Here is a 13,607-nt window from a genome sequence, read left to right as displayed (position 1 = left end):
AAAAACGAGAAGAAAAGCACACCCTTCAATGTGGCTACAAGCCAGGGTGGACACTCCAATTCTTTCACCAGCAGAAGCTGGGACTGAGTCATGAGACCATAGACTTGTTCCTGTAGTAGATCTCGGAGGTCAGCTGGGACAATCCCTTCTTTTTGCAGATATGGAAAGTAAGGCCCTGGGAAGTTAAGCAACACCCTCCCCCCCCTCCCCCAATCCATCTGCTTTATGTTTCCACCAAATTGGCTCACCATTCTTCTCTTTGGTCCAGGTCTATCTAAAAACCAGTACCTTGGACAGCTCAGTGGAGGGACTGGAGAGATTGATCCGGAAACATGAAGCTTTCCAAAAGGTTCTGGCGGGCCAAGATGAGAAGGTGATGGACTCAGAGGGAAACTGGGAGGTTCTGGTCAGTTTCTGCCTGAAGTCTGGCATGAAGGATCACAGAGAAGTCTAACAATGGGAGGAATGAGTCAAAATATTATGAGTTGTATGTGGGAAATAGACAGGATAGATGAGGGAGCAACATAAAGTAAATGCAGGACCTAAATTGGCTTTTCCCAACACCTTAAGGATCAACTTGGGATCACAAGATCCTAATTTTAGACCTTTCAGGTAACTTTTAGGCTACTTAATCCATTCTTATTTATTAGATAAGAAAGCTGGGACTCAGGTCAAGAACCCGGCCAAACATCACACAGCTGGAAGTATCTGAAGCAAGGGCATCGAAAATCCAAGTGCAAGCCTTTGTCCACTGCGCCATGCTGTCTCCTAACTATCCCTGGAGAGATTGCTTAATCTAGCTTGGACAATATGGTTTATTTGAGGGGAAAGTACTAGGCTCAGAGATAGAAAAAATTAATTTTTAAATCCTGATCTTGACAAATACTAGCTGTGGCCCTGGAAAAGTGGTTTTTATCTCTCTTGGTCTTGGTTTTTTCATCTGTAAAATGAGGGTGATAATCCTGTACTCCTTACTTCTCAGGGATTTTGTAAAGAAAACATGCTGTGCTTGCTTTATTATAGAAATGTGAGTGATTGTCATTGTAGATAGAACACTGGACTTAGAGTCACAAAGACCCAAGTTCAGATTCTGCCTTAGACACTTCCTAATTAGGTGATGTTCCAAGGCTCTTAAACTCTCTGCTGTATGACCCTGATCACGTCACTTCTCTCAGTTTCAGTTTCTTTATCTATAAACCAAGGATGGTAATGAGAACACCTACTTCAAAGGGCTGTTTATTAAATGAGATAATATGCATAAAGAACCTTCTAAAGCTTAAAATGCTAATCAAAAGTTAATTGTTGTTGTTATTATTGCCATCATCATTCTTGGTCTTCTTCAGAAGGATGAAAGACTCTGCACTGTATCCCCCAGCCTTGCAGAGATAAGGGATAGGGTTCTGATAGTAGGGTAATGGGTCTGCTTCTTGTTCCCTATAAATTTGCCTTAGGAAAGACTGGCCTGCAAAAATAGGCTTGTGCAGCGAGATTGAGCCTAGAGGGGTGATAACAGGCCGCAAACACCTCCTCCTCTCCCACAGGAGGCAGCCCTGCAGGACCAGGCAAAGCATCTCAAGGGAGCTGAGGTGCATGAATTACTGAAATTGGTGTGGGAGCGACGAAGACGAGTAAAGGAGCAGGCCCATAGCCATGGGGAAGCCCTACGTACCACTCTGTTGCTGGCGAGTTTCACCAGGGATGTGGCTGAGGTCAGAACCAGGGCCGGACCAGCAGAGCAGTCATGGACAGGACAATTGAACAACACAAAGCAGTCCCTAATAGTCTGGGGGCTTTGAACATCTAAAAAGAGCCTTCAGCCTCCTCCAGAACCCCCAAGATCTCCTAATTCCAGCAATCTTGAGAGTTTCCTTAGTGTCCCCTTTGATCCCTTCTCTCAGTGATGGCAAGCATTCACTGAGTCTTTAAGGAACATCTGCCTAGTTTTCTAGTAATACTGGCTTAACATAGCAAGGGAACTGCCCTATCCAGAAACTTCCAGGTTATCAACCTAGGCCCAGATAATAATTCTAATCCATTATCCAACAAACCCTTGTTAAGTGTTTACTATGTTCTAGGCATTGGGCTAAGAGCTGGGGATGCAGAGGCAAAAACATATGGTCCCTGCCCTCAAAGAACTCATATTCTAATCAGAGACAACTTGGAAATAACTATGTACATCAAGAGAGATAGAGACACAGAGATGATGCAGACACAGAGACAGAGACACAGAGAGAGAGAGAGAGAGACAGAGGGGGGGAGGAAGGAAATGAGAGACATAGACAGATAGCAAAAAACGGGGGAGGGACACAGAGAGGCAGAGACAGAGAAACAGAAAGACAGAGAGGCGAAGACAGAGACAGAAGGACAGGGAGGGAGAAAGAAGAGAGAGAGAGAGAGAGAGAGAGAGAGAGAGAGAGAGAGAGAGAGAGAGAGAGAGAGAGAGAGAGAGAGAGAGAGGGAGGAAAGAAGGAGGGACAGGGAAAGAGAGAGGGAGAGGGAAAGGGAGAAAAAGGGATTAGAGGGAAGAAAGAGAGAATATAGAAGATACTTTGAGGGAAGAAGGCACTAAGAGGAAGGTAGAAGGAGGGGGAGGAGTTAGGAAAGTCTCCTAATTTCAGCTACCAATACACTTGATCTGCATCCAGAGCATGGTTTGTATAGGGTCTGTATAGGACTAGGTAATGATAGGGTAACAGGGTGCTGTGCAGAGCTGGCAAGGTGCAGCTAGGCCCTAGGCTCAGGAGAATCTGAGTTATAACTTACCCTCCTCCTACCTGCCACTGGTGGGTCCAGGCAGAAGACTGGATCCAGGAGAAGATTCAGCAGCTAGAAGAATCAAGCCCTTGGGGTTCTGGTGCCCTGAAGGACAAGCTGAAATGCTTACAGAAACACCAGGTTTTTGAGGCTGAGGTCCAGGCGCATGAGGAGGTTATAACCCATGTCACTGAGGTAACAGTACACACTCTCAAAGAATTCACATTTAAGCAGCTTTTTATTATCAAGTCAGAGCAGTTGTGTCTGAGCTACAGATATTGCAGGGGTTTGCTATTTCCCTCTCCAGTTCATTTTACAGAGGAGTAAACTGAGGCAAACTTGCCGAGCTAGTAAGTATGTGAGTGAATTTGAGCTCAGGGAGATGAGATCTCCTGAGTCTAAGCCCAGGGGGTATCCATTGAGCCACTAGCTGACTAAGCAGCACCATGCCATTAAATGCTTCACAACCTACTCTCTGTAAGGAAGAATGTGCCCACGACAGACTTTTAAATTTATTCGGCATTATCGACATTTTTCCATCATTTTCTAAATCTAGACAACAAAACAAAATAAAGATCAAGCCCTGATTTGTAGCATGTGCTGACTCCTGAATGCTTACACTGCAAATTTAACAGTTGGCTCTTGTAGCCTGTATGCTCTGGCTCTAGCACATCCCTGCTTTTAGGAGAGTTTGCTTTGCAGGATGAGTGGGAAAGCCCAGGGCCCCTGAGTAGAAGGCCTCAGATCCCGGGCAAGGGCTGGGATTGTTAAGCTAAGTCAGGCCTGAGTGCTCCACCACCTCTGGCAAGGGCCAGAAAAGTGAGGAGGGAAGGGGGTGGGGGTGGGGAATGGGAGAGCATGGTCAGTGTGCAGCTGGGAAGAGGGGGAATGGCCCTGTCAGGAAGGTTGGGGGGGCAGGCTCTGGGACAGAGAAAGGGGGAGTGGTCCACGTTAGCCACAGGACTGAGAAGACATTATTCTCTTTCTGCCTGGACCTCTTTGTAGGAGGCAGAAGGTCTCCTGGCCCAGAGCCATCCTCGAGCTAAAGAGATCCTGGGGAAACAGCAGAGGCTTCAGGAGCATTGGCGCCAGCTGAGACAGGTCATGGACGCCAGGGGCAGGGGCCTGGAGGACAAGCGGGACTTCTTAGAGTTTCTGCAGCGGGTGGACCAAGTGGAAGCCTGGATCAGGGAGAAGGTAGGAATGTGTACTTGTGGATGGATCTATGTGTTATACATACACACACATATATCTTACTGTATCTGTAGATATATATGCATATACAGGAATATTATATATATACACACACACAAATATATATTTATATGTCTCTATATATTTACATCTCTAAGAATATTCTACATTATATCATTGTTACTACCTTATATATTTTCTATATCTACATATATTTCTATATACATATTGACATATAAAATATACCCTATATTTGTATATCATATGTGATAGCAATAGTATAACTTTTATATTTGTAAATATATCCCCATATACATCTATATAAAATACACATCATCATTCTATATTTACATATCTATCAATATATACATGTAATATAGATATAGTATTATATGTGAGCATTATATTATATATTTACATATATAAATATATATGTGCATACATAAATATGTTTTGTAAAAAACGTATCCATATAGAGATATGTGTCTCCATATGAATATATATAATTTGATCTAGACCTGTGATTGTATCATTATAGGGAACTCCCATTGTGGAAATTCCTGTGCCAAAGTAGAGCAGCAACCCCTTGGGCAACGTATAGTATGAATGAATGGGAACGCATTTATGTGCCAAGAATAGAACCCTCTCTTTTCTCCCAGGAAGTGATGGTGAATGTTGGAGACTTGGGACGAGACTATGAACACTGTCTACAGCTCAGCAGACGGCTAAGGGAATTCCGAGGCGCTGCCTTAGGGGTAAGAGGCATAAGAGTTGTAAGGGATGCTGAGCAGGGAGAGTGAAGTGTTGGTGAATGTATGGCAACTTCTATACTTCCCCACTAGCCAACACAGCTGCCCCGAGGGGAAATTGGGAAGCTAACCAAAATCATCTGAGTTCTCGGAGCTTTTCTTTCTAGGGCTCTTCCCTCCACTCCCCCCCACCCCAGTACTTCTCTTATTCCTTTCCCTGCATCCTCCCACCCCTTCCCCCAGTGTTCTCTAGCTGTCAAGAAAATTAATTTGATTAATATATCTTATTTAAGGTATTTCCAGTCAAATAGTAGTAACTTATCACTTAATCCATTCTGCGATATTTGCATTCTAAAAGACGTAAGAGAGGGATAGTCAATGAAAATGAATTTCCAATGGTAAAATTGCAGGAAATACGACAGCTGGGTAGGAAGGATAGTTTTGGACATGGAAGCTACACATAAGCATACCATATAAATAAATGGAGTAAAATTCAAATAGAAATGGGGTCGTTTCAAATCCAGCCTCAGACACTTACTAGATGTGTGACCCTGGACAAGTCGCTTAACTCCAATTGTCTCCAAAATAATGATGATGATGATGATGATGATGATGATGAAAATGGGGCCATTAAATCTTATCTACATTGGTACCAATTGACTTAGAAAACCACATATTGAGATTGTCTAGGTCCTTTATTTTTATTTTGTAAAATATTTCCCAATGGTATTTTAATCTGATTCTGAGTCAACACTTCTGATGTAGAGGATTACTTACTTGGACACACATTAATCCCAAACATAGAAACTGGTCAGATTTCAGGAAGGGAAAAAACATAGACTTGAGAATCAGAGCTCCTAGGTTTATATCCCGCCTCTGCACTACCCACAAGTCTTTGGACAAATTACTTAATCAATCTGTACTTCACCTTTTCATTTGTAAAATGAAAGAGTGAGATTAAGTGGTCTCTGAGGTTTCTTCCAGCTCCAGCTCTATGGTTTTCTGACCCTGTGATCAAAAGAAATCCCTAGGGTTCGACAGCCTGAGCAAACTCTGAAAGCTTTTTTTCCTCCCATGCTGTTTCTTGCTTTTTACTTATTCATCTAGAGAAACTCCATCTCCACTTTATACATTTCAATTAGTCACGAAATTGAGCTTTCTTAGATCCCCATAGCTATCTTACCTCCCCCTCACTGTCTTTAAAAAGATCTTTTTTATTCCAAACTCTTTTGGGAACAGGTTGCTAATTTATGTTAGCAAGTAGAATGTGAGCTTTCCAGTGGTAGGAGCAATGTGGTCCTGAGGTTCTAGAATTAGAGGTCCTCAGTTCAAAATCCAGCTCTGCTGCTTCAATCAATCAACAGAGCATTGATTAGTGCCCCCCCCCCCGGGTCTGTACGACATGGGCCTAGATACTAAGGATGGATCCAAAAACAAAAACAAGACAGAGCCTGCTCTCAAGGACTGTTAGAACAGACTGTATGTTTGTATATTAGAATATACCAAAGAAACACAAGGTAAATCTAAAAGTGGGGAGGAGAGGCCATCATCAGGTCTGTGAGGATGGCAATGGAGCTGAGGTCTGAACGAAACAAGTGATTCTAAGACATGGAAGTGAGAAGGGCATGCATTCCAGGCACGGGGAATAGTGAACAAAAGCACTGTGACAACAGTGATGGCAGGTCTCGTGTTCAGGAAATGTAAGAAGATGAGACAAATGAAAAAGCTGAGAGACAGATTTTAGAGCTAATTTGTAGTCATTTTATTAATTAGGCTAACAAATAACCAAGACATTAATCGGTGGTCTCAAAGTCACCAGAGATAAAGACAATGGAGATTATGGAATGCTGAAATACTTTTGGGAAAGTGGGTGCCCCTGATAGGGGGAGAGCAACACCACTGGTGAACAATAATGAGGGATTTATTGTTGTGGTTGTTGCTGTTTCATTCTCTAGGAGGACCATGACATCAGAAAGGTCATGATATACAAGTGAACTAGATTGAAGTGAGGGAGGGCTGTGCAAGGTTCTCCTCCAGAGCCATCTGGTCTAGTGGCCAGGCATGGATTAGGATGACTGGAGATGGCTCTGGATGCAATGAGAGACCTTGGCCTTTTTAAGCTAAGGTCTTAATAATGAGGAGGTGAGCTAAAAGTCTTTAGCTCCTCTCCTACTTGATCCTTGAGATTGAGCCGCCTCCAGCACCCTGGACAAAGGAAACTATCTCAGCCCAAGAGGAAGAAACTGATTTTAAGGTTGGAATTCATCTAGATCAAGTTATCTTTGCTCTTTAAACAGAAATAAACTCAAGTAGTTGGGTGGGGACTGCCCAAGATTGAGAATAATGTTATCAGAGTAATCCCCATTAATTCTCTTCAAATTCTGACTGCCCTTACAAGGACTGGTCCCAGAATGAAAAAAATACAAAGAAAAAACTACCTAATCCTATTTTGGCTATTAATAGAAGAAAAAAATAATCATTTCTCTCCTAGGGCAAGCCTGCTAAACCTCAGAGAGCAGAAAGGGGAATAATGTATATAACATTTGAAGAGGCACATGGAGCCCAAGTTGTGAAGGCTTTAAAAGTCAAAGAGAAGAATTCCTATATATCAGTTATGTGGTCTCCAATAAGTAATTTAACTTCTCTAGGCCTCAGTTTCTCCGGCTGTAAAATAAAAGGAGTGGACATAATGACTAAAAAAATCCTTTTCAGCATTAAATCTGTGACCTGTGGTTCTTGCCCCTGTCTTTCACCACCCACCAAGCACCCCTTTCTGAGTAATAACAATTTTTCCAGGCATCTGAGGAGATTGTATATGTGCAGGAACACCCCCACCCCAAGAAAAGTACAGGAACTGGAGGATAAGGAAATCCAGTGCCCACAGGTTCTCGTACTTTCCTGTTTCCTCTCAGCTCTGACCTGAACTCTTTATATACCAGCCCAGTTTAAATAATGATCATCTATGGTCTCTACTTTCTCCTGTGGGCCTCAGTTCACATCTTGATTCTCCCCCTATGCCAGGAAACAGTGGATGATACTCATATCAAGGCCATTAATGCCATGTCCCTTCAGCTCAAAAGCCAGGACCCAGAAGAGGTCAGAATCATCTACCAGAGACAGAATCAGCTCAATGAAAGGCCAGTTCTGAGGGGAGATGAGGGAAGGGAAAAGGGTGGAAAAGGGAGGTCGCCAGCAAACTCAAAAGGTGGATTATTGGAGAGCTGTGCCAGTGATATGAACCCTCCACTAGCTTATTCCCAGGAATGATTAAAATGAGAATCATAATTAAGCCCCATCAATATCTCTTCTCCTGCATCTTCACCCTGGCAGATGGAATAATTTCCATGGCAACCTCCTCCAATACCAGCGACAGCTAGAAGGTGCCCTGGAGATGCATGCACTAGTCCAGGAGCTGAGCAATGTCATGGAGAGGATTGGAGAGAAGGTAAGGGATATGGAGATGTCGATTCCAGGCAAAAACAATGGGGAGGAGGAGGCAGAAGCCTGCCTGGTCTTGGGAGCCCACTTGGCTCCCTACCTTAGATCAGGACTTCTTAAACCTTTTCCACTAATTACTCCTTTTCATCTAAGAAATTTTTACATGACCCTAAGTATGTGTACATGTATATATATATATATATATATATATTACACATATAAAACGGGAATACAAATCAAACGTTCACTGAAAATAAATCACAATTTCATGGCCCTTACCTTCGGTTATTAGACTCCAACATAGAGTTGTGAACCACAGTTTAAGGAGCTGGGGTCTAGGTCACTTTGTGGTCTGGGCTGTCAGTGTCTCCTTTGGCCATCCTTGAAACAAAGGTATTCTATATGGCCTCCTGACACAATAAAGTCCAGTGTCTCTCCAAAACCGAGAATCAAATATAAAATTCTCCAGCTTTGAAGGCTGATTTGAATTAGGCCTCACTCCCTTCCTCCACATCCTCCATGATCTAGTGGCGCTGGTCTCCGACAATGCTCCATCTACTCCATCTCTCTACTGATCATTACCGGCCATCCTGAAATACCTGAAATGCTGTCCCTGCTCATCTCTCCTCCTGGCTTCCTTCAGTTCCCAGCCAGAATCTCATCCTGATCCTTCTTCCTGCCAGCCTTCCCTCCCTTGGTTGTCTCCAATTTGGCTTGTGTATGTCTTATTTCTACATAAGAACTAGCCATCTACTGCCCTTCTTCATATCCCCAGGACTGAACATAGTTCCTACTACACAGTAGGTGCTTAATAGATGCATTTTGAATATTGGTTTTTGCCTTAAATCTGCAGGGCACCTCCCCAGGCGCCTCAGTGCTAGAGCCTTCCTCTCTCAGACTGTCTTCCACTAACAAGCTGCATGTTTACCCCATGTGCACTGGGTGTTTGCATGTTGTCTCCACTGTTAGAATGTGGGTTCCTTGAGAGCGGGGCCAGGGTTTTCCTTTCTGTATGTCCCCACTGCTTAGCGCAGCGCCTGGCACATTTGCTTGTTGCTCACCCTATTATCATGCTGACTCCAGGACTTCATTTGGAGTTTTCTTGGCAGAGATACAGGAGTGGTTTGCCATTTCCTTAGGAAACTCCAGTTCATTTTACAGGTGAGCAGACAGAATTAGGTGACTTGCCTAGGGTCACACAATGAGTCCCTAAGACCATCTTTGAATTCAGGGCTTCCTGACTCCTGGCTGGCACTCTATCAACCACCTAGCTGCTGCCTGGTAGGCATTAAGTGCTTGATAAAAGCTTCTTGGTTGATTGACTCTCTCTCTCTCTCTCTTCACAGAGTGCTCTGCTGCAGGTCCCTAATTATGGAAAGGACTTGAAAGATGTGGAGAGGCTGCTGAGAAAACATGAAGAGCTGGATCGGGAAATCAGCGTTATCCAGGCCCAGATGAAGGTACTGATAGGACTCTGGAAGCGTGACTCGGCGCTCCATGCTATTATCCTCCCTCCATAGAGCCCCAGGCAGGACGGGGAGTCCTTAGGAAGACATCAGTTATAGGTGGATGGAAAGGCCTGGAGTTCCTAAGAATGCAGCTACTGGAAAATGGCGAATCTCAGAAGGCCTAAGGATGCATATAGTTGGCACTTAATACATGCACGTTAACTGAATGAATGCGTGGCCCACAGGAGCTGTTGTTCGGTCATTTCCAGTTGTGGCACATTCTTCCTGACCCATCTGGGGTTTTCTTGGCAAAGATACCGGAGTAGTTGGCCATCTCCTCCAATTCATTGTACAGATGAGGAATTGAGGCACACAGAGTTGTGATCGCTTAGGGCCACACATTTAATAAGTATATGAGGCCAGATCTGAACTCAGAAGGATGAGTCTTTTTGATCTTGGGCCTGGCACTCTTCCCCCCAGCACCACCTAGCTGCCCTGACCCGCAGGAGCACCCACCTGTTACCACAGGACCCTGACAAAGACAGCACTTTTTCTACCTGTCCCACCTCCCAAAGTAAAGTCAGCCCCAGTGCTTATCCCATAGCGTGAGTAGCTCCTGAGCACAGAGGCTGCACCCTGTCCTGGCCCCCCCGGGGCGAGGATCCCACTCTGCCATCTCTTCTTCTGTAGCCCCTGGAGCAGGAGGTGAGCCGTCTGTGTCAGCGTAGCCCCGAGGCAGCCCAAGCCCTCCTCAGTAAACAACTAGAATTGAACAACAGCTGGCAGAGGCTGCAGGCCCAGGCCAGACAAAGGTACGGACCTTTGCAGAGCCCTCCCACTTTTCACTTCTCCTACACCCACCCTGTCTCTGCATTTTTCCATTTTCATTTGCCCTGGGGGTTCCCCAGACCCCTATATCACTAATCTAGGCCCCTAAAGCCGTTTTAGCAGTGACGGGATATGTTAAAGGGAGACATTGTAGGGGAGTCCGGTAAGAAAGAAGAGCAGGACAGAGGAGTTGAGCGTTTACAAGAGGAATGATGCAGGGCAATTCCAATCATTTAACAAAGATTCCAGGGTACTCCAAATGTAGCACACAGATCACCTGATCTGGCCGGACATATGTAAGCCAGAATTAGGGAGTGGGGGAGAAGAGCAGGACCCAGGAATGGGATGTGTGTGTCTGGTCCGGGGAGGAACCAGAGCTAGGCAGCTGTGCTCTTCTCTGTGATCACTATCATGGGGGATGGGGGCCTGGAACAGAAGATCTGCCTTCTCCAAGATTTACAGTCTCCTGCAGCTCCTACACCCCCCATATGACCATCCTAGGGAAGAAGCAAATTTTCATGTTGGGGCCTTGGGGCAGCACCCCGGTGCCTGGGTTAGTTCTGCCTCTGCCTAGGTCTGACTGATCATCCCTGCGGGCAGGAGGGAGAAACTGGACTCTGCACACCAAGGACAGAAGTTACTCACCAGGCTCCGAGAACTGCTAGGCTGGATGCGAGGCCTGAAGACTAAGATGGAGATGGAAAGGCTTCCCAGCAGTCCTGCAGAGGCCAGAGGTCTGATGGAGGAGCACCAGGAGCTCCAGGTCAGCAGGGCACGTCTGCCCCTGGCCAGCTTCTTCCCTCTAATCTTAGTCCTCTACTTCCCTCATACTTAACCTTTGCCCCCAGCTGAGAATCACAGATTTGGAGGTAGAAGGACCTTGGAGGCCATCTAGTTCAACTCCTTTACTTTGCAAACAAGGAAATTTGTGAGGTTTGTTAAAAGTCACAAAGGTGGTAAGGGTCAGAGGTAGGATTTGAACCCAGCTCCTCTGATTTTGGGGGGCACTAGATGGAGCGTGGCTACAGAGATAGCTGTGTGGCCCTGGGCAAGTCACTTAACCCTGTTTTTCTCATCAGGAGAAGGAAATGGCAAACCCAGATGGGGAGAGTCAGACATGACTGAAATGAAGTGAACTGACTTTTGACTCTTGTGCCATTCCCATCCCTAATATTTCTCCAGGTCCTTTATCCCCAGATCTCCTTATTTATTCCACTATCCCAACTGCTGTCATTTTCTTCTCCACTTCACACAATCTAAATCCTCTCTGTCTCTCTCTCTCTGTCTCTCTCCTCTCTCTCTCTGTCTCTGTCTCTGTCTCTCTCTCTCTGTCTCTCTCCTCTCTCTCTCTCTCTCTGTCTCTGCCTCTCTGTCTCTGTCTCTGTCTCTCTCTCTCTCAGGTAGTTGAGATTAAGTGACTTGCCTAGGGTCACACAGATTGGAATTGTTAAGTGTCTGAGGCTATATTTGGGTGTGCTCTATCTGCTTCTCCATCGAGCTGTCCCAAACATTTTACTTTATTAAATAAAGAAAAATAATTGGACCACTCTATTATGGCTAATTAAAAAAATTTTTTAATTAAATAATTTGTTTTTTCAGGCATTTACTGCCTCTCCTTCCCATTGTCCTCTCTTCCCACTGAATGATTTTTTTTTCTCACTACTATTTTCTTTTTCCAATTATATGTAAAGATAGTTTTCAACATTCATTTTTGTAAGATTTTGAGTTCCAAATTTTTTTTCTCCCTCCCTTTCTTACCTTCTGCCTCCCCAAGATAGCAAGTAATCTAATATGGGTTATACATGTACAATAAATTTTTTATTTTTACTTTTTCTTTTCAAATATATGCATAGATAGTTTTCAGCATTCACCCTTGCAAAATGTGCTACAAATTTTTTCCTCTCTTCTCCCTTAGTAATCAAATATATGTTAAACATGTGCAATTCTTCTATACATATTTCCACAATTGTCATGCTGCACAAGAAAAAAAAATGAGAGAGAAATGCATGTACAATCATTTTAAATATATTTCTATATTTGTCATATTGTGGAAAAAATCAAAGAAAGGAAAAAGGAAACAAAAAAAGGTGAAAATTATATGTTTCGATCTTCATTCAGCCTCCATCATTCTCTTTCAGTATGTGGATGGCATTTTCTATCCCAAGTCTATTGGTATTGTCTTGGATCACTGTATTGTTGAGAAGAATTAAATCTATCATAGTTAATCATCATAATCTTGCTGTTACTGTGTACAATGTTCCTTGGTCACTCACTTCACTCAGCATCAGTTCATGTGAGCAATGAAAAACTACCTTCTTAGTTTAGGAGAACAAAATCTCACAGCAGATTTGCCTCATTTTGCATTTAAGTCCCTCAGCTTTCTGTAGAGAAGCGGGCAGTGTGGTTCCTTTTCAGCCCTTTGGATTTACGGCCCCCTGTTTTCCCTGGACCCCTCTGCACCTGTTCCTTCTGCCCACCCTGAATTCCTCCCTTCCCTGTTACAGGCAGAGCTATCAGCCAGGGCAGACAGTATCGACTTGATACGAAGCACTGGGAACCAGCTGCTTGGTGCCAGACACCCAATGGCCCCAGATATATGCCAGGCCCTGGAGAGTTTTGAGCACGAATTAACTGGGCTGGAGGAGAGCTGGCAAGAGCATCGACTGCAGCTGCAGCAGGCCTTGGATCTGCAGGTGGGTGTAACCAGCCTCCGTGCCAGCTCTTCCCTGGCCTCCACCTTCCCAGTTCCCATCTGGACCTGCTCCTCCTCACTTTGGTAGAAAGGAAAACTAAGTGGTTTCCTTTGCCAATAATTCCTTCAGTGGTCCTCAAAAGCTATTAATCAGCATCTTCAATTCTGTTTGCCCAATACAAGCTTGGCAACTGACCTGGTTACCAGGCCTGCCCTTGGCACAGAGGCAACCCCTTCATGTGGGTAAGAGGGACATAATGCTGGACAGGATTTCACTTAATCTTTGCTGCAACCAACTTGCTCCTCTTGAGATACCAGGCTAGAAACTAGAATTCCTGACTTCTATTTTGCTTTTTTGTTTGTTTGTTGGCTTGATTTCTTTAAAGTATGTGTTAAATTCATTGAGATAGTAGCAACAATGCTTTGTCTGTCTGTGTCTCCTTCTACATTTCCTTTTCTCACTTCTGTTTATTTTTAAATGTTTCATTGAAAGTTCTTTCTTAC

General features: G+C 44.3%; 1 protein-coding gene across 1 annotated transcript in view; it reads left to right on the top strand.

Annotated features, from left to right (window-relative positions):
- SPTBN5 (spectrin beta, non-erythrocytic 5) overlaps positions 1-13,607 on the top strand; it is a gene marked incomplete at its 3' end in the record, with an annotated part of 110,582 nt that overhangs the window by 67,803 nt on the left and 29,172 nt on the right. The window contains 11 exon segments of the mRNA XM_074284787.1: positions 269-373; positions 1,542-1,709; positions 2,794-2,949; positions 3,760-3,951; positions 4,608-4,703; positions 7,719-7,834; positions 8,028-8,142; positions 9,482-9,595; positions 10,274-10,395; positions 11,012-11,174; positions 12,916-13,104. Of these exon segments, the coding sequence (XP_074140888.1) occupies positions 269-373; positions 1,542-1,709; positions 2,794-2,949; positions 3,760-3,951; positions 4,608-4,703; positions 7,719-7,834; positions 8,028-8,142; positions 9,482-9,595; positions 10,274-10,395; positions 11,012-11,174; positions 12,916-13,104 (1,536 nt within the window).

Source organism: Sminthopsis crassicaudata, chromosome 2, assembly GCF_048593235.1.
Source record: "Sminthopsis crassicaudata isolate SCR6 chromosome 2, ASM4859323v1, whole genome shotgun sequence".
Lineage (NCBI taxonomy): Eukaryota > Metazoa > Chordata > Mammalia > Dasyuromorphia > Dasyuridae > Sminthopsis > Sminthopsis crassicaudata.
The sequence above is the reverse complement of the archived record's forward strand: the minus strand, read 5'-3'. Positions and strand labels throughout refer to the sequence as shown.